At 47.4% G+C, this 24,589-nt stretch overlaps 2 protein-coding genes across 6 annotated transcripts in view; both read right to left on the minus strand.

The window, feature by feature from the left end:
• Positions 1-9,450, minus strand: part of LOC105485018 (golgi associated, gamma adaptin ear containing, ARF binding protein 2) — a 46,473-nt gene extending 37,023 nt beyond the window's left edge. The window contains exon 1 of one of the 2 annotated variants that reach the window (XM_011747173.2): positions 9,267-9,450. In XM_011747173.2, the coding sequence (XP_011745475.2) occupies positions 9,267-9,366 (100 nt within the window). In that variant the 5' untranslated portion in view covers positions 9,367-9,450. Of the gene's footprint in view, positions 1-1,367; positions 1,464-9,266 lie in introns of those variants that run through there. The other variant, XM_024793875.2, reaches the window with a different exon arrangement.
• A 1,395-nt stretch (positions 9,451-10,845) lies between these two features.
• The window catches only part of LOC105485020 (glutamyl-tRNA synthetase 2, mitochondrial), a 46,030-nt gene continuing 32,286 nt past the window's right edge, over positions 10,846-24,589 (minus strand). For 2 of the 4 annotated variants that reach the window (XM_011747176.3, XM_071084240.1), the window contains 2 exons: positions 24,408-24,543; positions 10,846-23,630 (listed from right to left, as the gene is read on the minus strand). In XM_011747176.3, the coding sequence (XP_011745478.2) occupies positions 23,547-23,630; positions 24,408-24,543 (220 nt within the window). In that variant the 3' untranslated portion in view covers positions 10,846-23,546. The remainder of the gene's footprint in view (positions 23,631-24,407; positions 24,544-24,589) is intronic. The other 2 variants (XR_011616351.1, XM_011747177.3) reach the window with 2 other exon arrangements.

Raw genomic sequence — 24,589 nt, forward strand, 5'->3', positions numbered from 1 at the left:
TAATGCTAACATCGATCTTTGTCCTACTAATTGGAAAAAGATTGCCCTCGGAGCCATGCTTCTTGCCTCCAAGGTTTGGAGAACTCGTGGTCTGTGGAGTGTGGATGACAGCCAGAATCCCAAGGACATGGCAGTTGAGAACATGAGCAAGATGGAGAAGTGTTTTTTGGAGCCACTTGAGTTTAATATTCATGTGTCTGCCAGTGTTTATACAAAATATTACTTCGACCTGCATGCCTTGGCAAATGACCGTGACCTGTATTTTCTATTTAGTTTTCTTCACAAAGATAAAGCACAGGAACTGGAGGCTGTGTCACCGCCGCCATGTGAATACAAAGACTTGCATTGACATGCCGCTGCTATGACAAGGGCTATCAGCATGAATTTCATTGGTATTCGGTGCACTAATGCCATCTTAAAGAGAGAAATTAACGTTATAAAATCCTGAACTTCTCAACTGTAAAGACTAGAAAATATCACTTCTGCTGAGAGAAACAACAAAACTAGGCTTTTCTTTTTTTCTTTTTTTGTTGTTGTTGTTTAGATTTTCATCGAGAGGAAACATCTTCACGTTAGCCATATTGTGAAACTGGGTGACAGTGGTATGAACAGTGGGTGCCAGGTGCTTTCTGCCCTTCTTGTTCCACTGGGTCCAGATGGCATTCCTAGGGCACCACCTTCTTGAACTGTTGGGGAGAAGGAGTGTCACATGGACACAGCACATCCCTGCTCAGAGCCCACAGTCACCCACAGTCTCAAGCAGGTACCAGTGGTGTCCACAGTCCCTAGCTGGTGACAGTGGTCTGAGCTGAGCTGGAGTCCAAAAAACTTTAATTGGCTCCAGATTTGTGAGAGCACCTGCGTTTGGTTCTCTGTCCACTGAAGCACTGAATGCATGATGGCCCAAAACTCAACAATGGTGGGAAGAGAGTGGCATCGGGGCACAGCTGTCACTACTCCAAGCACCAGGGTGGCTCAGGCCTGCTCATCTAGTCTTTGGAGGGTATCTGTGCATGTGAAATGAGGCCCCCATGTCATGGTTATAAAGGAAGAGATGAAATCAGCTCATCTTCCCCCAGACCGATAAGAGATGAAATCAGCTCATCTTCCCCCAGGCTGATAATGGTCACGCCACCTAGGGAAGCAGTAAAAGACCTGGCCTTGGGATTGTTAGGGGAGCTATGGAAGTGAAAACTGAATTTACCCAGTTCCAGGAAAACAACAAAGGAGGAACATCTGGGTTCAAAACTTTATGAAAAGATCATTTTCCCAGCGAATCTTGTCGTGGTGCATTGTATGGTCTCAGCTCTTGTCAACAAAACAAAAGCCTCTTAATAATTCTAACACAGGGACACACTGTGACTCACATTTTCCAGTGCACCTCAGTGGTTCAAGAGATTGCTGGTGCTGCCTGCATCTGTCAGTCTGTTCACATATGGAGAGGAGCAGCGGTTCTCACGGGAGCAGCTTCTGCATCCTGAGGAAGTTTGCCCAGGTATTTCTGGTTTTAATAACTGGTGGCACCCACTGACATGCAGTCAACAATGGGAATCCTATGGTGCACAAGACTGCCCCCCTTCTCAATCAAGAAAGAATTTTCTGGCTTCCAAAACAGAAAGTGCTGAGGATCAACTGCCCCAGAGTCTACAAGGGAAACATTTTCTGAGACTTTTTTTCTTACAAGAACACCAGATCCCCACCAATGTGAGATGTTAGATTAAGTTTTTGTGCAAGGATGGATGTGGGGGACAGAATCCTAAGACACCCCATGATCTCTGCTATCTTTTGTTATACTCTGAATCCTCGTCTTCCCTTGGATATGGCCAGACCTGTGCCTTGTTCTAGACATCTGAATACGGCAAAGTGAGGGAGTGGCTCTCTAGGAGTTACCTTTCCTTTCCTTTTATCGGGAACAATAGTAATTCCTATTTTCTTTCTTGGGTTTCCTTTCACAATACAGTGGTTTGGAATATCCCACTGTTGATTTGCAATTTCCTCCTCCAACCATAGTCGATGGCCCTTTATATGTAATTAAATATTTTCATGTATTGATTTTTTGTGTCTGAAGATGAAATGTTGGATGAACCATGTCAAAACATTTCATGCAAAGCCTTCAGTGGTTGTAGAGTCTACTCTTTGGTGAATACATAATTCGATCTATTTTACATATTGAAAATTGTATTAGTTGTAATAATGGTATTTTCCTTTTTATCTTTACTTGTCAGATATAGTTACTTTTTCCCAAAATTAATGATATTGTATATTTGATTTAAAATACTTCTAGAATATTTGGATAGTTGAAAATAAATGGCAAAATAAAGAGTTGCTGAAACCTAGTGATAATGTACTTATGATGGGTTATTATCCCTATCACTGTTAAATGTTTAAATTTCCATGAAAACCTATACATAAAAACTTAAAATTTTGTGTAAAAGCCTTCGTGCCCTGCACTTTAGCCCCACTGCATAATGAATAAAAGGAAAACGGATTCTCCTGCGGCGGGGAAGAAAACAAAAAGATTTATCATGGCTCAAAAGTCACGGTGTTCATTGTCATTTTAAAAAGTACCTACTATGAGGCCAGGCACGGTGGCTCATGCCTGTAATCCCAGCATTTTGGGAGGCCGAGGTGGGCAGATCACCTGAGGTCGGGAGTTCAAGACCAGCCTGACCAACATGGAGAAACCCCATCTCTACTAAAAATACAAAATTAGCCAGGTGTAGTGCTGCGTGCCTGTTGTCCCAGCTACTTGGGAGGCTAAAGCAGAACTGCTTGAACCCAGGAGGCGGAGGTTGCGGTAAGCTGAGATCATGCCATTGCACTCTAGCCTGGGCAACAAGAACAAAACTCTGTATCAAAAAAAAAAAAGAAAAAAAGAAAAAGTACCGACTATGAGCCAGGTACCATGCCAGATGACCTCAGAACCCAGGGTGGCACAAACATCTACACCATTTTACAGATGAAGAAACCTACCCAGCCACAAAGCAAGGGAATGGCAGAAACAAAAATTCAGTTGCAGGCTGGCCCAGCTCCACAGCCTGGACGTGTTTCTAACCACTCTCGCGGTGAGGTCTTCAGTTCCTTGACAAAGTTAGGGCCTCTCTTGGAAGCCAGCTTGATCTTCGCGCTCATAAACTCCTTGAAGGCAAAAAGGAGGCCTGTCTCATTCACTCTCACAGGCTCCAGCACCTAGAAGAGTTGCTGGCAGGTACCTACTGAATAGATGATTCCTCTTTTGCTAGACAGTGTTTGGCCAGCTGGCTGGACATACTGGTATCACGGGGAGATGGCTATCTCAGTCTGAAATAACTGGGCCCCTAAACACATAATCCCAGCCTGCACAAACTATTTCAGAGGACTTGCGCAGATCCAAAAAATGACCCCCAGGGGGCCAGCAGCTGGGTCTGACCAGGCCACAGCAACCCCCGCAGGTCAGTTTGATACTAATCTGCTCCAAGGACTAGCTAGGGGCCAGACAGGGCATGGCCAGGGAGAAATTCAAAGGATGCCTTCTCTGTTTTGGGCTATCCCAGACTCCAAGGTGGTTTATTTATAGCTGGCACTTGAGCAGGACAGAGGGGTGCTGAGAAATAACACTGCTGCCATGTATTTCCTCACTAAAAGCAGTGTTTGTATGATTCATTTCAAGCGTGCTACAGGGCCAGAGGTGTTAAGAAAACAGCTGAGACCTCCAGCTGTGAGTGAAATGGCTCATCCAAGATTGACTAATTCAGAAGCCAAACCATCCCACATCAGCTGCCAACCAACCACCGGGGTCATGACTGGCACCAGCAGCCGCCTGTGCTAGCAAGGGGAGCCCCAACGCTGTAGGGAAGCGGTCACCCCAAGGAGCAGAATGCAATCCTTCAGCAGTCCACGCTGCAGGGGGACTCCTTCCCCAGGAGGAACATGTGGACTCCAAGAGTCCGGCAATCATCCAATTCAGCACATGTGAAAACCTCCAAGACCCAGCATGGGAATGTCCTACACATCATTCCAAGTGGAAGGAAGAAACAGATTTACTGAGCACCCAACTTTTACTAAGCCATGGCCTCCCTGGCAGCACTACCAGAGCTAGAATCCCAAAGTCCAAGAGGAGTCCTGTTTTTAACAGCACAAGGCTAGCAACACCTAAGATGTCCACCAACAGGGACCCGGTTAAAAGGATCCTAGGACACCCATACAACAGGGCATCTAAGGCTTTTCATTTAAAAGAACAAGGTGACTACATCTGCAGTCATGTGGAACAATGACCAAAATACATGAAGTGGAAAAAAAGGCTGCAGAACCAAATGACAGAATGCACAGGCGCTGCCGTTTGTATTTTTAAGGCATGAGATTCTGGTAACAGCTTCCTGATATTCCTCTGGGAACAACCCCTCTCCTCAATTCTACGTCCCCCATTCACCTTCCCCACCCTTGGCCCTGGGTTGGGTACTGCACCCCACCCGCACCCCACCCCAGGTCTGGCCATCTTCATATTTCAGGACCCCAGGTCATGCTGACTCCAAGGTGGACACAAAACCCAAGCCAACAGGCAGAAGAGCAATAACTCTTGCAAATCAATGGAGAAAAGAAATGAATTCTGCTGGGATTGCAGTACAGACAAGAGCAAAGCAGAGAAAATTCAAAGAAGTGAACCATGACTTCTTTGTCATTGCCTCCTAAAGAAGTGAGCTCCTGGACTAAGCCCACCCCTACTCTGGGACTTTCTTTACTTTCCTTTTTTTGGTAAGTGAGTATGGGTATGAGTTAGTTTCGATTACTTGCAGCTATAAAAGCCTAATGATAATAATAGCTGGCTCTTCTTGAGCACTTACTACAAGCATAGTAAGGCACTATTTTAAGTGCTTTCTGTGTACCAAAGTCTTTGATTCTTTCAACAACCCTAAGGACAGGTTTTATTACTCTTTTCCCATCTTAAAGATACCGCTGCCTTGTTTGCAGGGACCTGAGCTTGGCCAGTGACCTGAGCTTGGCCATTCCTCAAACACCTGGTGACTTCATCCAGCTCAGACGCATGCGCATTTGCCTTCAACTACACCCACATCTTGGCCATACCGTCAATCCCACGACCCCCTTATCCCTCCATTGCAGCACCAATGCCCCACAATCCCCAACAAATCTGGCTTAACCCATCGTTCACTTCTTCTCTGCTCCTATTCTCAGAAGAAAAACAACAACAACAAATACAGCCATGAAGACTGCAACCCACATTCCTGATGTCCAGTCAGCACTCCACAGTCCTAATGCAGGATCTCAGCAGGGAGATGGGTAGGAGTGATCCCATCCCACTCAACCCTGGGGAAACGTGGCAGTATCTGGTGACATTTTTGGCTGTCATGACTGGGAGGAAGGGTGTGAGCTTTGGTATCCAGTGGGTTTAGGCCAGGGATGCCACTAAACATCCTATAGTGCACAGGTCAGCCCCCACAACACAGAATTATTGAGACCAAGATGTCATTCATGCAAAGGTTGAGAAACCCAGCTCTCTGTCTGGGTGGGCCCCCTTCGGTTTGCCTCACCAGCCACTCCCCCACGCTTCCCCACCTTCCTCAAGTCCCCTGTTCCACTTGAGCACCTAATACTCAGGTGGTGATAGTGGCACGGACAAACTTGTTTGCATGTGCAATCATCTTGATCTCCTTCCCCAGACAGTCGGAAAAACAAAAGGTGTCCTTCCTCTCTGTAAGGCCAGGTCCCCCCTTTTTGCTCTGGCTCTGAGCACCTTCAGGCCCCTCTGCAATGTATGGGACACTGTACCCAGAATTGGGGAGGGGCAGTTCCCCAAAGGAACATCAACATGAAGGGGGGCTCACATGTGCCCCTCTCCTTCTAAAACAATCTCCATTACTCCTAAATTCCCTCTTGCTACCCTTTCTCCCTCCTTCTACATTCAAGCCTCATGAAAAACGGCTGAGGAGGCCACTGGCTGCACCCTCCCCACACATTTATTCTGCCTGGCCTTCCCCAAATTATGGCCCAAAGTCGGCGCCAACTTCTGAAAACCCAAGAGATTTCACTTAAGAATATAGGTTCTAGTCGTTCCTGAAAAACAGGAAGATCTAGCAACTTTGGGACATTGCCCCCAAAAGCTGGAGCTTAATACAATGTATACGCCATGAAAAAAACCATAATAATAAAAAATAAATTAGGCCGGGCACGGTGGCTCACGCCTGTAATCCCAGCACTTTGGGAGGCCAAGACTGGCAGATAACTTGAGGTCAGGAGTTTGAGACCAGCCTGGCCAACATGGTAAAACGCCATCTCTACCAAAACATATTAAAAATTAGCCTGGGCTGGGCGCAGTGGCTCATGCCTGTAACCCCAGCACTTTGGGAGGTCAAGGCAGGCGGATCACCTGAGGTCAGGAGTTTGAGACCAGCCTGACAAACATGGTGAAACCCCATCACTACTAAAAATACAAAAATTAGCCGGATGTGGTGGCTAACACCTGTAATCTCAGCTATTTGGGAGGCTGAGGCAGGAGAATCGCTTGTTGAACCTGGGAGGTGGACGTTGCAGTAAGCCAAGATCATGCCATTGTACCCCAGCCTGGACAGGAACGAAACTCCATCTCACACACACACACACACACACAAGCCCGTTGTGGTGGCGTGTGCCTGCAATCCCAGCTACTCGGGAGGCTGAGGCAGGAGAATTGCTTGAACCCAGGAGGCGGAGGCTGCAATGAGCCGAAATGGCACTACTGCACTCCAGCCTGGGCAACACAGCGAGACTCCATCTCAATAAATAAATAAATAAATAAAAATTTTTACAAAGCTAGCACTGGGGAGGCTGATGTGGAAAAAATGCTTGAACCCAGGAGGGGTAAGATGCAGTGAGCTGAGATCGTGCCACTGCACTCCAGCCTGGGTAACAGAGTGAGACTCTGTTTCAAAAAAAGCTGGAGTTGAAGAACCGTGTCCTTGGGCAGTTCCAAGCCCAAGCCCTCCTTTTATCTCCTCCACCTGAGGCAGCTACTTTCTCTTACTCCGGCTACATTTTTTTTATTTTGAGACAGACTCGCTTTATTGCCCAGGGTGGAGTCCGTGGTGCAATCTCGGCTCCACTTCCACAACCTCTGCCTCAAGGGTTCAAGCGATCCTCTCACCTCAGCCTCCCAATTAGCTGGAATTACAGGTGTGTGCAACCACACATGACTATTTTTTGTGTTTTAGTAGAGATGGGGTTTTACCCTGTTGCCCAGGCCGGTCTTAAACTCCCGGCCTCAAAGGATCGCGCCACCTCGGCCTCCCAAAGTGCTGGGATTACAGGCATGACCAGTCCTTTTTTTTTTTTCCTGCAACTCCAGTCTAAGCCTTCTGTTCTCCATTGCCTCCTAAAACTACTACCTTCTGTCTACTGTTGAACTCAAGGACGTCTCCTTAAATAACTGGTTGGTTACCAAATTCAAAGTTCCCTCTTCTCCTTCCTCATTCTACCCCATTTTTAAGTAGCAAAATTACCTTACAACCACATCCCTCCTTTGCTATCAGTGGGTGCCCCTGCAGGTCTCCCCCTGCCTGTTTCTGCTCAGCCTTCAGTCTTCTCTTCCCATCTGCCTCTTCAATGCTGGGGCTCCCCACGCTCTCTCCCCAAACCTCTGCTCTTAATATACACAAGCTTCTCCCGCAAGCTGACTGCCAATGAACCAGACTCCCAAACCGTACATCCCACACTCGCCCTCTCCGGTGCCAACCAGCTGCCTAGAGGGCATCTCTTTTTTGACTATGCCACAAGCACCTCAAACTCCACATCTCAACCTTCTCTGTCTGAACCAGCTCCTCCTCACAGGGGAGACATCTGTAACGCACCAGTTCCTCGAGCCTGAAATCTGCGATCTAGCCTAGATTTCTCCTTGTCCCCTATCTCCATTCCAAGGCACCGAGGCTGCTGACTGCGCCTGCCCATTACTTCTCCCTCTCCCCACTGCCTTAGTCCTCCTGCGACCCCCAACCACCACCAAAAGAGCTTTTTAGCTGCTCTCCCTGCCTTAAGTCTCACCCTCTCCGCCCAACTTAGCACCATATGGCTGCAAGTGACGCCTTTAACAGGCTTCCTTGATCAGATTCTCTGGCTGAAAACTCCCAAACAGCTCCCCCGCCCTCGGAAAAAACAAACTCCTTTCTGCAGCACACAAGGCTCATGAAGATCTCGCCCCAATTAGCCGTGCAGCCTTTCCCGGATTCCTGCGCTTTAGGCTTGCACTCCAGCGGACTGACCTACTTGTTCCCGAAGTGCTCCACATTCTCTTGTCCCCAGCTTTTGCACATGCAGTTTCTTCTGCCTGGAATGCGGTCGGCTGTGACGACCCCCAGGTAAACCAACTTCTACCACAACAGGTGAAACGAACGCCCTCCTCCTCCTCGCCAATCCCGTTAGTAAGGTGATGGGACTGCCGGCCTGTACCCACTAAAAAGTGTTTTTGTGAGCAAGGACCCTGTGTTATGCCTCTCAGTGTTCCCGGCACCTAGCAGGGCTGGGTACAAAGGGAATATTATTTATCCTTTTTATCCTCAATCCCTCATTGGTAAAACGGAGATAATAATAGCCCCTAAGATTACTGTGAAGCTTACAGGAGACATGCAGAAGAATTCCGGCCAAGGGATTTGAGCCTAACCAGGGTAACATAATGAGACCCCGTCTCTTAGAGGGGGGGAAAAAAAAAAAATATATATATATATATATATATATATATATACACATATATATATATATATGCATTTGAAAAAAAAAAGTCTGGCCAAAGTAAACACAAGAGGTAAAAAAGCTCTTTTTGACGCGGTAGCCAGATAGAGATCTTTCTCAGCTCCAAAGAGACTGCGTGTCATGCACGACTGCGTCTCCTTAAGCCTCAACGTCCCCGCTTCCCTAGTGGGGTTAATAATAGAAGCCAGCTCGGGGTAGGAACGAGGATTAAGCAGGGCTGAGGCGCTGTGAGCACAGTGCCTGGCGCAGAGGAAAGCGCAGGTCACGTAGCCATTGGTATCGGGGTCGGGGTCCGGGTCCTGTTCTGCGGCTAAGGGACGGGTGGGCGGAGGGGGAGGGGCAGAGCGCAGACGGGGGCCGCAGCCCCGGCGGATGGTTGGGGCGTCTCTCCGCGGACCTCTGGGCGATCCTCCCCACCGCGCAGGGCCCAGACCCCCTACCCGGCCGCCAGCCTTCCCTGCGGCCGCCCGCCCAGAAGCAAGGCCCCGGGAGGCGGGAAGTGAGGCCTCACGTGCGGCGCAGCGGCCGCGCGGAGGGCCTGCCAGGCTACTCACTGAGCCACAGCTCCAGCGCCGCTGCCGGGCCCGGGGGACCCTGGGCCGACTCGGTTCCCGCCACAGCCCCCGCCCCCGCCGCCACCGCAGTCGCCGCCATCGCCTCAGCCCCGACGCCGCGGCCGCGGGCGCCACCGCCTCCTTAGCTGCCGTAGCCGCCTGGCGCTCTACTCGGCTGACTGCGCGGCAGGCGCGGTGGGCACGTGACGGGGCGGAGCCGCTGATGCCACGCCCACTTCCCAGGCCCCGCCTCCACGCGGGGCGGGCCGGGATATTTCCAAGCCCAGATCCCTCTACCCAGCGCGGGTCTTCTGAGACCACTCACCATACGGTTGCTAGATAAAATACAGGACGCCCAGTTAAATTTGATTTTCAGAAGAACGTGAATAATTCTTTTTTTTTTTTTTTTTTTTTTGAGACGGAGTCTCGCTGTATCTCCCAGGCTGGAGTGCAGTGGCGTGATCTTGGCTCACTGCAAGCTCCGCCTCCCGGGTTCACGCCATTCTCCCGCCTCAGCCTCCCAAGTAGCTGAGACTACAGGCGCCCGCCACCACGCCCGGCTAGTTTTTTTTTTGTATTTTTAGTAGAGACGGGGTTTCACCATGTTAGCCAGGATAGTCTCGATCTCCTGACCTCGTGATCCACCCGCCTCGGCCTCCCAAAGTGCTGGGATTACAGGCTTGAGCCACCGCGCCCGGCCTAAGAACGTGAATAATTCTTTTAGAATTTTTATTTTTTAAGAGATGGGGTATTGCTCTGTCACTCAGGCTGGAGTCCAAAGGCGCGATCACGGCTCACTGTAGCCTCCACCTCCCGGGCTCAAGCGACCCTCCCGCCTCAGCCTCCTGAAGAGCTGGGACAACGGGCGGGTACCACCACGCCAGGCTAATTTGTGTGTTTTTGGTAGACACTGGGTTTCACCATGTTGCCCAGGGTCGTCTCAAACTCCTGGGCTACAAAAGATCCTCTTACCTTGACCTTCCACAGTGCTTGCATTTTTTTTTATTATTATTTTCGAGATGGAGTCTCACTCTGTCGCCTAGGCTGGAGTGCAGTGGCGCCATCTTGGCTCACTGCAACCTCTGCTTCCCGGGTTCGAGCGATTCTCCTGCCTCAGCCTCCCAAGTAGCTGGGACTATTGGCGCGTGCCACCACGCCCAGCTAATTTTTTTGTATTTTTAGAGACGAAGGTTCACTATGTTGGCCAGGCTGGTCTTGAACTGACCTCATGATCTGCCCGCTTCGCCCTCCCAAAGTGCTGGGATTACAGGCATAAGCCACTGCGCCCCGCCTATGTGCTTGCATTTTTATTCACAGAAGGGTTTTCCCGGAACACTTTTTTTTGATGGAGTCTCGCTCTGTCGCCCAGGCTGGAGTACAGTGGCGCTATCTCAGCTCACTGCAACCTCCGCCTCCCTGGTTTCTTGGAACACTTCTAAAATAACATGTCCTGCATTCCTCAACACTCTGCTTCATTTTCTGCATCACACAGTACACCATCGATATATTATTTACTTGCTTATTTTATTAAAAGATAATTTTCCCAAAAACGTATGTCATGATTCTCATAATTATGAAATGAACACATGTTAAACATTTTATTTAATTACGAGTGAACCAAGCAGATGTTATAATCAATCCAAAAGTGAAGTCAAAGAAGGGCAAATTTATCTGGAAAAAAAGGAATGTAAAATGAGTGTGCAAATGGACACAAAACTGGTTGTTCCATCGGCGTGAGAGCTGTCCCTCCAGTGGGCAGAATTAATTTACCTATTTATAGGCAAGAATTATTTTGAGTTGCTATCAGGTGTCTACAACTTAACAGAGTTATATAAGACTTCTCAAAGACAAAGGCTGGAACCTGGAAGGTTGTGCTGTCTAGACAACGCATAATTTTCCATTGAAGCTGTTGTGCCGCACCCCTATTAACTTCAGTAGGGATGGCACCATGTTTGAGAGGCGGAAGAGACCCAGAGTCACTGAATGAGGCAGGTTTACTGAGGGGACTTACGGGGCAGTCTAGTGGTAGTGGGCTGGACAGGAGGACCACTACCATTTGTAAAAAGCATCAGTTTATATAGTATTTTCAAATGGCACCCTTCCCTTAGCAACCTCCATCTGGCAACCTCAATTTAACCCCAAACAAAGGGCCTTGATCCCCCGTATGGCCTGCGTACCACAGGATGGGGCCAAGGGTTCAGATGTTCCTCACAAAGAGTGAACCAGCCGGGCGCAGTGGCTCACGCCTGTAATCCCAGCACTTTGGGAGGCCAAGGTGGGCGGATCACGAGGTCAGGAGATCGAGACCATCCTGGCTAACACGGCGAAACCCTGTCTCTACCAAAAATGCAAAAAAATTAGCCGAGCATGGTGGCTGGCGCCTGCAGTCCCAGCTGCTTGGGAGGCTGAGGGAGGAGAATGGCATGAACCTGGGAGGCAGAGCTTGCAGTGAGCCGAGATCGTGCCACTGCACTCCAGCCTGGGCAACAGAGCTAGACTCCATCTCAAAAAAAACACTGAACCTCCAGGCTGGCCACTCTGTGATTCCGTGGCTTGGAACTCAGAATACACATTCTTCTTAGACCATAGGATCATTCTCAGGTACATATGCCATACAGAAGCAAAAATTCTTCCTTGTAGGTAAGTGAATAGCAATGGGCGATGATTCTTGTCCACACACATGCAGATGAATACTGTCCTGGGAACACACAAACTTATTCCTGTGGAAAAACCAGTTCTGCCCCCACTTGCACATCCATTTCAACATTCCTGATCTATATGAAAGAATGCATCCATTCTTTTGACTGGTTTGAACATCTCACCAGTTTCCTCATTAAGGAGTTAAAGAAAATCTTTCTTTCTTTCTTTTTTTTTTTTTTTTTGAGACGGAGTCTTGCTCTGTTGCCCAGGCTGGAGTGCAATGGTGCAATCTCGGTTCACTGCAACCTCTGCCTCCTGGGTTCAAGCGATCCTCCTGCCTCAGCCTCCCGAGCAGCCGGGAATACAGGTGCCCGCCACCACACCTGGATAATTTTTGTATTAGTAGAGACAGGGTTTCACCATGTTAGCCAGGCTGGTCTCGAACTCCTGACCTCAGGTGATCCGCCCACCTTGGCCTCCCATAGTGTTGGAATTACAGGTATGAGCCACTGCATCTGGCCTAAATAAAATCTTTAACACATATTCATCTCTTGAAGATTCTAAACATCTGGCAACACTGAACCCGGCTTTCTACACTGCAACAAAAACCTGGACATGACTAGAGTCTACATATGTTAGAGGGGGCATGAGCTCTAGAGTTTGCCAAGGACCATCCTTCAACTCTTGAAACTTTACTTATTGTAAGCACCTGCAATCCTTTAACATTTTTACATTGCTGGAGCTCAGAAAACCATATCCCAGAGCATGGTGTTTTGGCATAGCAAGTACGTTGAACTCAAAGAGACTGGAAAGCCTCAGAAGCAGCCTTAGAGCAAAGGCTCTCTGACCTCCTGCCCATCTTTCTTCTTCCAAGTCAAGCCACAGAAACTCCAATTCCTCTTTCCTAAGATGGGTCAGGGAAACTCAAACCCCCTCCCCTAAAGCCAGCCATAAAACCTAGACATATTACTCCAACCTTCCCCTATTTCTGTTTAAGAGTTGGCCATAAATAAATTTTCAGTTGGGCACGGTGGCTCACAACTGTAATCCCAGCACTTTGGGAGGCCGAGGCAGGCAGACCACTTGGGTCCAGGTGTTGAAGACCAGCCTGGGCAACACGGTGAAACCCCATCTCTACAAAAAAATACAAAAATTAGCTGGGTGTGCTGGTGTGTACTTGTAGTCCCAGCTACTCAGGAGGCTGAGGCAGGAGGACCACTTGAGCCTGGGAGGTGGAGGTTGCAGTGAACCAAGATAACACCACTGCACTTCAGCCTGGGCACGGAGTGAGACTGTCTCAAAAAAAAGAAAAAAAATAAATTATCTGAGTTACTTTGTCTGATAATAGGTGGTAATGCCCCCTTATTCCTGCCCTATACCTAGGAGGAAGGAATGATATACAGGTAAGCCAAGAAGAATTTCGACAGACCTTGCTGGGTCCTCCCACCAAAGTCTATTACCAATAGATCAATCATACCCTTTTGTTCAATCCTGTTTCTACCTGGCTGTTGGTCATCAAACCTAAGCATAAAAGTAGACAGCCTTCCCTCAGTCTTTATTTCTGAAAGCTCCCATGTCAACATAAAACTTTTTTTTTTTTTTTTTTTTGACGAAGTCTTACTCTGTCACCCAGGCTGGAGTGCTAATGGCTTGATCTTGGCTCACTGTAACCTTTGCCTCCCAGATTCAATTGATTCTCCTGCCTCAGTCTCCCGAGTAGCTGGGATTACAGGCAACCGCCACCATGCCTGGCTAATTCTGTAATTTTTTTGTAGACATGGGATTTCACCATGTTGGCCAGGCTGGTCTTGAACTCCTGACCTCAAATGGTCTGCCCACCTCAGCCTTCCAAAATACTGGGATTACAGGCGTAAAGCCACTGTGCCCAGCCTGCAAAATTTTAATTAAATAAATCTGTTATGCTTTTCTCTTGTTAGCCCTTTTTTTTTTTTTTTGAGACAGTGTCTTGCTGTCAACCAGGCTGGAGTTCCGTGGCACCACCAGAGCTCACTGCAGCCTTGACCTCCCAGGCTCAAATGATCTTCCCAACCTCAGTCCTCAGAGAGTAGCTGGGACGACAGGCGCACATGCCACCACTCCCAGCTAATTTATTTAGTTTTGTAGAGATAAGGTCTCACCATATTGCCCAGGCTGGTCTCAACTCCTGGGCTCAAGCAATCCTCCCAAAGTGCTGGGATTACAGGCGTGAGCCACCATACCTGGTCTTAACCCATCTTTTGTTATAGGAGTGTTGGCCATGACCCTTCGGAGAGGTGAGGAAAGGTGTAAGGTATAGATGTCCCACATCTACATCAATGGTTTTCAAACTGGCATGTGTCAGAATCACCTGAAGGATTTGTTGCAAATTGCAGGGCCCCACCGCACAGTTTCAGATCTAGCAGGTCTGGGATGAGGCCCCAGAATTTGTAATAAATCTCCAGCTGACATTGATGCTGATGGTCTGGAGACCACAACAGAAACGATAAAGGCTAAGCGGGTAGGAAGTGGTTGAGGAGTTTAATGTAGTGGTTGGGTGTGCAGGCATTGTAATTAGAACTATGTTGTTTTCATCTAAGAAATAAGGGTAAGTGCCTACTTCATGGGGTTTTTTTCTTAATCTAAGAGAGATAATATATATAAAAATATGCATCAGCTGGGTGTGGTGGTGCAAATGCCTATAGTCTCAGCTACTTGGGAGGGTGAGATAGGAAGATTGCTTGAGCCCAGGAGTTCAAGATCAACCTAGGCAACATAATGACGCCCATCTCTACAAAAAAAAAAAAAGAAAAAAGAAATTAAAAGGCCGGGCATGGTGGCTCATGACTGTAATCCCAGCACTTTGGGAGGCCAAGGCAGATGGATTATCTGAGGTCAGGAGTTCAAGATCAGCCTGGCCAACATGACGAAACCCCTTCTCTACTAAAAATACAAAAATTAGCCGAGCGTGGTGGTGTGTGCCTGTAATCCCAGCTACTCAGGAGGCTGAGACCAGAGAATCGCTTGAACCCAGGAGGTGGAGACTTCAGTGAGCTGAGATTGCACCACTGCTCTCCAGCCTGCAAAAAAAAAAAATAAATAAAAATTGAACAAAAATAAATTACCCAGTCTCCGATATTTCTTTACAGCAACACAATGACACATTAACACACAGCTTAAGCTGAAATACCAATCTTCTGTCCTTGGCACTCCTGAATTTTAGGTCTTCAGGTTTTGATTAGAATCTACACCACTGGCTCTCTAGCTTTCAGGCCCTTCAACTACACCACTGGCTTTCCTGGGTCTCCAGGTTGCACAAGCAGATCAGATGACTTTTCAGCTTCTCAATTTTTATTTTTTCTAGAGACAGAGTCTAGCTCTGTTGCCCATGCTGGAGTGCAGTGGCACCATGATAGGTCACTTGCAGCCTCCAACTCCTGGGTTCAAGTATCCTCCCTCCTCAGCCTCCCAAGTAGCCAGGTCTATAGGTATGTGTCACCATGCCCAGCTACTTTCTAAATTTTTTGTAGAGATGTGGCCCCCCATGTTGCCCAGGCTGGTCTTGCACCCCTGGGCTCAAGCAGCCCTCCCACCTCAGCCTCCCACAGTGCTGGGATTACAATTACAGGCATAAGCCATCATCACCGACCTATTTTTTTTTTTTTTTTTTTTTGAGACACGGTCTTGCTCTGTTGCCCAGGCTGGAGTGCAGTGGTACAATCACAGCCCACTACAGCCTCGACTTCCTGGGCTCAAGTGATCCTCCCACCTCAGCCTCCCTAATAGGTAGGACTATAGGCACACGCCACCATGCCCAGCCAATTTTTATTTTCTATTTTTTTATAAAGATGGGGTCTTACTATGTTGCCCAGACTGGTCTCGAACTCCTGGGTTCAAGCAATCCTCTTGCCTCGGCTTCCCAAAGTGCTGGGATTACAGGCATGAGCCACCACACTCGGCCTTTTCAGCTTCTATAATTTGATGAGGCACTACCTAATAATAAATCTCTCTTCCTAGATACATATCCTGTTGGTTCTGTTTCTCTGGAGAACCCTAACATAGGCCCTTAGAGGCTGTGATGAGAGAACATGGCTTTATAGTGAAAAGAGCCCTTTTCTGTGCCTCATTTTCCAATCTTCTCCTACCACGGCTCCTTGCTTCCATCTGCTCCTGCTTAAGTCTCTCTTCAGCATATATGCCAGAATGACCTTTCAAAAACCACAAATCTGCTCATTCAATGGCTAAACACTTCAATGGCTAAAACATTTCAATGACTCTGCACCTCCCACCTTATGAAGACCCAACTCCTTGCCTTCATTAACTGAACCCCAACTTTGCCGAGGTATCCACCACTCCCCACCCAGCCATGCACCTCAGGGACACACAGACCTCCTTCATCTCCAGCTCTGGGTCTGACTGATTTATGGAGACCCTCACTTCCCCAGCAGGGATGGCTAAAAATTTGGAAGTTGAGTAGAGGGAGGGTACTTAGGAGTTTCCTTGCTGTTGGGAGAGAGCCATAGAAAGCCACCCTCTCCCCAGCCGACATGAAGGAGGAAGTGAACAGGCCTGACTGCTGCAGGCAGCCAACTGTGGCTGCTGCAGATGCTGTGGCCAGGAGGGCGGAGAGAGAGAAGGACCCTGGGCCCTCACTTATGTCACCACATGTGTAATTAACCAACCCTGCAGCCTGCCTTACCCATGAACTTCCTGCTAAGTAGGATAACAAATCTTATTTAAGATTTATTGCTCTGTTGCCCAGGCTGGAGTGCAGTGGTGCAATCACAGCTCACTGCAGTCTTGACTTCCTGGGCTCAAGTGATCCTCCCGCCTCAGCCTCCCTAGTAGGTGAGAATATAGACACATGCCACCATGCCCAGCCAATTTTTTTCTATTGAATCTGGGTTTTATTATTTGCATGGGATGAAACACTTATACCTTTAACCAGTCAAAGAAGAGCCATTTGGATCTCACATCTGCCTGGTTTCTCAGCAGCCACTTCTACCTCTCTCCCGACTCCTACCCTTGGTCCAGTCCTGACCAACTTTGTGAAGCGTTATTTTTCATCCCTTTCCTTGGAATATCCTTCCAACCCCCATCTACCTGGGAAACTCCTACTCATCCCTCAGAACCCAGTTCAAAGGTCACTTAGTCTGTAAAGGCCCAGCTATCCGCCCGCCTCAGCCTCTCAAGTAGCTGGGACCACAAGTGCTCACAATGCTCAGCTAATTTCTGTATTTTTTTGTAGAGATGGGGGGGTTTCACCATGTTGCCTAGGCTGGTCTCAAACTCCTGTGCTCAAGCGATCCTCCCCCATCGGCCTCCCAAAGTGCTGGGATTACAGGAGTGAGGCACCACACCCAGCCAACAACTTCTAATTTTAGTCCCCACTAAACATATATCCGTCATCTGTCCGTCATCTGTCCCCATCCTTCACTTCCAAGCTTTGTCAAAGGTAGTCTCTCCCAGATAGCTGGATTCAATGCAAATTACAGGCCACAGACTGGACTGCTAATTATAACGGCAAATCTTGCGAAAGAGGAAAGATTTCCCCACTTAGATGGAAGTGATACTGGTAACTGTTAAGAGTCTGGCAGTTAGACCAGCTGATGAGTGCCACTTCTGAAGAAACTCATCTTACTAATATAGTCCTCTAACATTTTTTTCCTCATGAGATCTTGACCCTTACTATGTATCTGGCAACGTGCCAGGTGCTATGGTTATACTAAAAGACTGACTTCCTTACTGCCATAATCTCATATTCTTTTGAGTAAGATAGAGAGTAAATACATACAAATACAATATGTAATTTCATATAGTAAAGAGTACTATGAGGGCAAAAATAAAGTAGGATAAAGGCAGTATGAATGGAATTCCAAATTTGGCTATAAATATGTAATTTTCTGGAAAGGGGAAAGGACACTTTTTTTTTTTCTTTTGTTGAGACAGTCTTGCTCTGTCACCCTGCCTGGAGTACAATGGCACTATTCTGGCTCACTGCAGCCTCCACCTCCCTGGGCTCAGGTGATCCTCCCACCTCAGCCACTCCAGTAGCTGGGATTACAGGTGTGCATCACTACACACCACTAATTTTTTTTTTTTTTTTTTTTTTTTTTTTTGTAGAAACAGGGTTTCACCATGTTTTCTAGGTTGGTCTCGAATTCCTGGGCTCAAGTGATCCACCGGCCTCGGCCTCCCCATGTGCTGGGATTACATGCGTGAGCCACCATGCCCAGCCCTGGAAAGGATACTCTCTAAACAACACTGAAAAAGAACATGCTCAGAGCAAGGAACTGGTTTCCCACTCACTAAAGCGAGTCCCCTGCAGCCATGATCATAGAATATGACTCCCACTGACCATAGCTGATTGGACCAGGGGTAGACACCTGACCCAGGCTAGGCCAATCAGATACTCCCCTGCGAGTTTGTATGTGGAATACTGGTTATTTAATTGGTGGTGTAGGAGAAGAGAGATGATTTAGCTTCAGGGCTGGGGCATTTGTTGGCCAAGTGCAGAGATAAAGAGAGAGGCAGCCTGCAGAGGGAAAACAAGGGGAGCAGACACACACAGAGGGGTGAATGTCAGAAATTGTGCCATCTCAGAGGAAGAGCAGACACACAAAGAGGGGTGAATGTTAGAAAATGTGCCATCTCAGAGGGCCGAGTGGCTGCCTTTGGTCCCAACAGGTTTCTAGGTACAGATTCCATTCTCTTGTGAGGTCCAGTTGGAAGTCCTGCCCTTTATATCTGTGAGAGTCCTAATTCTTCCAGTAAATTCCTTTCATGGTTTCAGTTCGTCTGAGTGTGTTTATACGCATTGCCACCAAGATCACTGTTTCTAAGGATGAAAATAATGGTGATAGTGATACCTAACATTTATTAAATGCCATGCAATGTTCTAAGAACTTCATATATGTTGCCAGGCATCGTGGCTCATGCCAGGCATCGTGGCTCAATCCCAGCACTTTGGGAGACTGAGGCGGGAAGATCACCTGAGGTCGGGAGTTCGAGACCAGCCTGACCAACATGGAGAAACCCCGTCTCTACTAAAAATACAAAATTAGCTGGCTATGGCAGCACATGGCACATGCCTGTAATCCCAGCTACCTGGAAGGCTGAGGCAGGAGAATCACTTGAACCTGGGAGGCGGAGGTTGCAGTGAGCCGAGATCGTGCCATTGCATGCCAGCCTGAGCAACAGGAGTGAAACTCTGTCTCAAAAAAAAAAAAAAAAAAAAAAAAGAACTTCATATATATTATCTATTCCAATCCTTACAACTCTTTGAGACAGGTACAATTCTTATCCCTATTTTGCAAACAAGGAAACTGAGGTACAGAAAGTCACACGTGAATAAGGGGCAGAATGTTTCTGAATCTAGACAGCCTCTGTGCCCTTCACCGCTGCAGTATACTCTCAAAACACCGGGGATGGGCTTGAGGTTATTTAAAATGTATGAAATTCCTTCAAACACTTTTACTTAGCCAGGTGTGGTAGCATACACCTGTGATTTCAGCTACTCAGAAAGCTGAGATGGGAGGATCTCTTGAGCCCAGGAGTTAGAGCTGCAGTGAGCTATAATTGTGCCACTGCATTCCAGTCTGGACAAGAGAGCAACATCCTCTCTCTTAAAAAAACAAAACAAAACAAAACAAAACAATAAACTAGTCTTACTGATCCTGAGCAAAACCCCCAAACAGAAGACAAGACGCCTGGAGCTGCTTTCAACATAGCACAGCACACTCCACATGAGGAAGAAGTAGCAGCAGCTTTATTATTTTCGCTTTTTTATTAATTTTTTTTTTTTTTGAGACAGAGTGTCGCTCTGTTCTCCAGGCTGGAGTACAATGGTGTGATCTTGGCTCGTTGCAACCTCCCCTTCTGGGGGGTTCAAGAGATTCTTGTGCCTCAGCCACCCAAGTAGCTGGGATTATAGGTATGAGCCACCACACCTGGCTAATTTTTGTACTTTTAGTAGAGATAGGGTTTTACCATGTTGGCCAGGCTGGTCTTGAACTCCCAGCCTCAAGTGATCTACCTGCCTTGGCCTCCCAAAATGTTGGGATTATAGGTGTGAGTCACCATGCCCAGCTCTAATTTAGTATTATTTAAAAACTATGGTAAAATACAGAAAAACATAAAATTTACCATCTCAGTCATTTTTAAGTATACAGTTCAGTGGCGTTACATATCTTTATAATGTTGTGCAATTATCACCACCATCCACCCCCGTAACTTTTCATCTTGTAAAACTGAAACTCTATACCCTAAACAGTAACTTCCCATTTCTGCCTCCCCAAGTCTGACAACCACCATTCTACTTTCTGCCTCTATAATTTTGATTATTTTAAGTACTTTGAATAAGTAGAATCTTATGGTATCTATCCTTTTAACTTTATTTTATTCATTTTTTTTTTTGAGATGGAGTCTCACTCTGTCGCCCAGGTTGGAGTCCAGTGGTGCGATCTCCACTCACTGCAAGCTCCGCCTCCTGGGTTCATGCCATTCTCCTGCCTCAGCCTCCCGAGTAGCTGGGACTACAGACACCTGCCACCATGCCCAGCTAATTTTTTGTATTTTTTAGCAGAGACGGGGTTTCACCATGTTAGCCACAATGGTCTCCATCTCCTGACCTTGTGATCCGTCTGCCTTGGCGTCCCAAAGTGCTGGGATTACAGGCGTGAGCCACCGTGCCCAGCCTATTCATTTTTAGACACAGGATCTTGCTCTGTTGCCCAGGCTAGAGTGCAGTGGTGCATTCATAGCTCACGACAGCCTTAACTCCTCAGTTCACATGATCCTCCTACCTTAGTCTCCCAAGTAGCTGGGACTACAGGCATATGTCACCTCACCTGGCTAAGTTTTAAGTTTTTTGTAGAGACAGGATCTCACTATGTTGCCCAGGCTGGTCTCAAACTCCTGGCCTTTGACAAGCCTGCCACCTTTGCCTCACAAAGCGTTAGGAAGTATTTGTCCTTTTGTGACTAACATTTCATTTAGCATGAAGTCCTAGAGGTTCATCCATATTGTAGATATACCAGAATCGACTTAGTATTTTGACCACTCACTTTGTTAAAAACTCTCTCTTGACTGTGAGCCAAGGAGCTCCTTGTAACCATTCTTAATGTCTTAGAAACACATGCTCTGACAAAACTCAGTAGATCAGGTTAAGCTTGGACTCTGGATCTGCACAGATCTGAGTTTAAGTCTTGGTTTTTGCCTCGTACTATAGCCTCAGAAGCTTTAGTTAACTTTTCAGAGCCACGGTTTCCATATCTGTAACAGAAAAATAAAAATACTGCTTCTCTCATAGTGTTATAAAAAAAATTGACTGAGATAGAAAGTATCTCAGGATGGATTAAGGCATTTATGAGCATTATCTGACACCTGGGAGTGGGTGAGGCTCATGTAAGTGCACGATAAATTAAAATATTGTTATTATTGTCCCCTTCTGTGGTCAACAGCTATTTGTTGTTTCTGCCATTACATCTTCTGGAGAAAGCTCCCTAGTTTTCCTTGGGAACAACTTTTCGTCCGTTGCATATAATCCCTGTGAAACTACCTATTACTGGCCAAGGAATGGTAGCAAGACCTCAGCTACCCCAACAGATACTCGCTCCTCAGAATCTGAACCTTGAGCAGAGTTATCCAAAACTGAGGGGAAAACACGGAGAAATTAACAACAGCAAAACGGTTGTAGTTCATGTGTTGCCACCAAAGAACTCAGACAAGAATGGCCATTAACTCCTGTAGCCAATTCCTGTCTATTCCAAGACCTGGTTTTTTGGCTTTTCCGTAGATGCTGTGGCTCTCTTATGGCCTCCAATAAACATAAGTGAGGCAGAGCTGGTTTCTATTGTTTGCAACCAACGAACTTAATGGATTCTGTATCAGAAAGAACTGGTATATTCTTTAAGCAAAGACTAGGACTCTATGGGGCTCAACAAACTCTGTAATCACCTTTCCACTCCCCTGGACAAAATAAATATATTAATTGTCTACTGCTGGAGCGCAAATTATCCCCAAACCAAGTAGCTTTAAACAATAAACATTCACTATCTCACAGTTCATGTGTGTCTGAAAATTCCAGGGCAGCTTCTCTGAGTTGTTCTGGCTCGGAGTCACAAACGAGATCAGCCAGGACTGCAGTCATGTGGCTGCTTGGCTGGAATTGGAGGACCGGATTCCAAGATGGCGCACTTCCATGGCTGTTGGTGGGAGGCTCGATCCCTTGTCATGTGGAGCACCCCATAAGGCTGCTTAAGTATTTTCATGACCTGGAAGCTGACTTCCCCCAAAGTAAGCAATCAAAGAGAACAAGACAGAAGGCATGATGTATTTCACGACTTACCCTCAGAAGCCAAACTCTCCATTTCTTCAATAGTGTAGTGGTTACACAAGTCAGGCCTATTCAATGGGGGAGGGAACCACACAAGGATGTGAATAGAAAAAGGCAGGGATGCTTGGGGGCCAACTTAGAGGCTGGCTACCATGCAGGGGAAGCCTAGAAGCCTTGTAGGGGTTTGTCTACCCCGCCACCATCCTCCTTTCACTTGCTACTCCTCTTCACTGAAGACCCCAAGAAGCATATCTCATTTCAGAAACCAGCAGAGATGACGACTTATAAGTCATGGAGGAAGGAAGAGGTGGATTTGAAGAGAAAGCCACAAAATAGGCAGGGTGGAGATCTCCAGTCCAAGGACCAGGTCTGGAAGACTGGAAAAACGGAACATATGACGTTTAGGGAAGGGAGACACAGGCTGCCCCAAGGCTCAAGAATAAAGGGTAGCATAAGACAAGAGCGCTTACCCTTGGCAGTGGAGTCACTTCTCCTTTTACAACCCCAAAGGCTGGCTGGCATCCAGTTCAGCCCTGCTTGTGTCACATATCCTTTACTGCTCTGAGTCCTTGGGGCCTGAGAACTGGGACCCATGAGTCCCACTGCCCAGCTTCTATAGGCTGAATTGTGTCCCTCTAAATTCTTACGTTGAGAAACCCCCAGCACCTCAGAATGAGACTTTACTTGGAGAATGAGCATTTAAAGAAGTGATTAAGTTAAAATGAGGCTGGTTAAAGTTAAAATCCAGTGCAACTGGTATTCTTAGAAGAGGAACGTTGGGCACAGAATGAAACCAGAGATGTGTATGCATGGAGGGAAGACCGCACAAGGACACAGTGAGAAGACAGCTGTCTGCAAGTCAAGAAAAGAGGCCTTCAGGAAAAACCAGGCCTGCCACCTTGATCTTGAACCTCTAGCCTCCGGAAATATAAGAAAATAAATCCCCGTTGTTTAAACCACCTGGTTCTGTGGCATTTTGTTATGGGGACCCCAGCAAACTGAAACCCAGGGCTTCTGCATTGTTCCGGGATGTTAGCTTTTCTATGAACTAACTCCGAACCTCTGCTGTGTAATGTGTGAGAAACCAGACCCAGAGAATGCCTTTCCAGAGTCAAGGAGGTTAGATGGGTTGGGCTTCCCCAGCCAGCTGACAAGGACGGGCCGGTAGTGGATCCATAAATGCACTTGTGCGCAGCCAGAAATTGTTTCCACTCTTAGTTCCTTCGGCAAACTTCCCAACAGGCCCCAGTCCTCCTTCTGGTCTCTGAAAGCTGTTTCTAAGCTCACAGGTTCTCAGGGCGATCTCCATTGCCCGACACATCCTCTCCCTAGCTGGAAACCACCTTCTGGATCCGTTCCCGCACTTCCTTTGGTCCCAAGGACAACATCATCTCAGCTACAGGAGGTCCTTGCTGAGAACAAAAAGAGCAAATATTGCCTTACTACCTTAAACTGCCTAAAGAACTGAAGCTTAGCCTCAGTCTGCAGAAATTATTCCCAGGCCAGCCCCCACACTGCTGCCTGTGTTCTGAGGATCCATGCTTGTGTTATTTCCCTGGACAAGGATGGGTCCTAGGAGCCTGTTTCTCCCCCAACCACAGCCTTTTTTTTGAGATAGAGTCTCACTCTATCGCCCAGGCTGGAATACAATGATACGATCTTGGCTCACTGCAACCTCTGCCTCCCAGATTCAGGCAATTCTCGTGCCTCACCCTCCCAAGTAGCTGGGATTACAGGCACACCACCACACCCAGCTAATTTTTTGTAATTTTAGTAGAGACAAGGTTTCACCATGTTGCCCAGGCTGGTCTCAAACTCCTGACCTCAGATGATCCACCTGCCTAGGCCTCCCAAAGTGCTGGGATTACAGGTGTGAGCCACCATGCCTGGCCTGTTTTTCCCATATTAAGTAAGCTGTTGTTAGGTCTGTTATCCCCAATAAACTGCAAACCCCATGAAGGCAGAGATTATGAATGTGTGTTTCATTCTATACTGTATCCACTGTACCTAACACAATGCTTGCACATAGTAGGTACTCAATAGTGTCTGTTGATTGACTGAAAGAGGGGAGTGATCATATTTCTTTCATCCTTGTACCTTGAACATTGAGCTCAGTGCCTGCCAGGAAACAAGTTCAAAGGATCAATGAGGGGCTCCAGGGAACAATCCAACCTGTGTCCCTGCCTCACCTGCTGTCCACTGAGGGCCACCCGGAGGAGTTTCATCACATTACTGTGCTTGGTGCCTTCCAGACCTTCTGATAGCTTCTTCAGTTCTCCACTCAGCATATCCTGAGTTAAGCTCATACCAGATCTTTCTAGAAGCCTAGAAGAAGAGGGCCAGTTTACAGGGTCTGCATGGGCCAATGGCA

Source organism: Macaca nemestrina, chromosome 18 (assembly GCF_043159975.1).
Source record: "Macaca nemestrina isolate mMacNem1 chromosome 18, mMacNem.hap1, whole genome shotgun sequence".
NCBI lineage: Eukaryota > Metazoa > Chordata > Mammalia > Primates > Cercopithecidae > Macaca > Macaca nemestrina.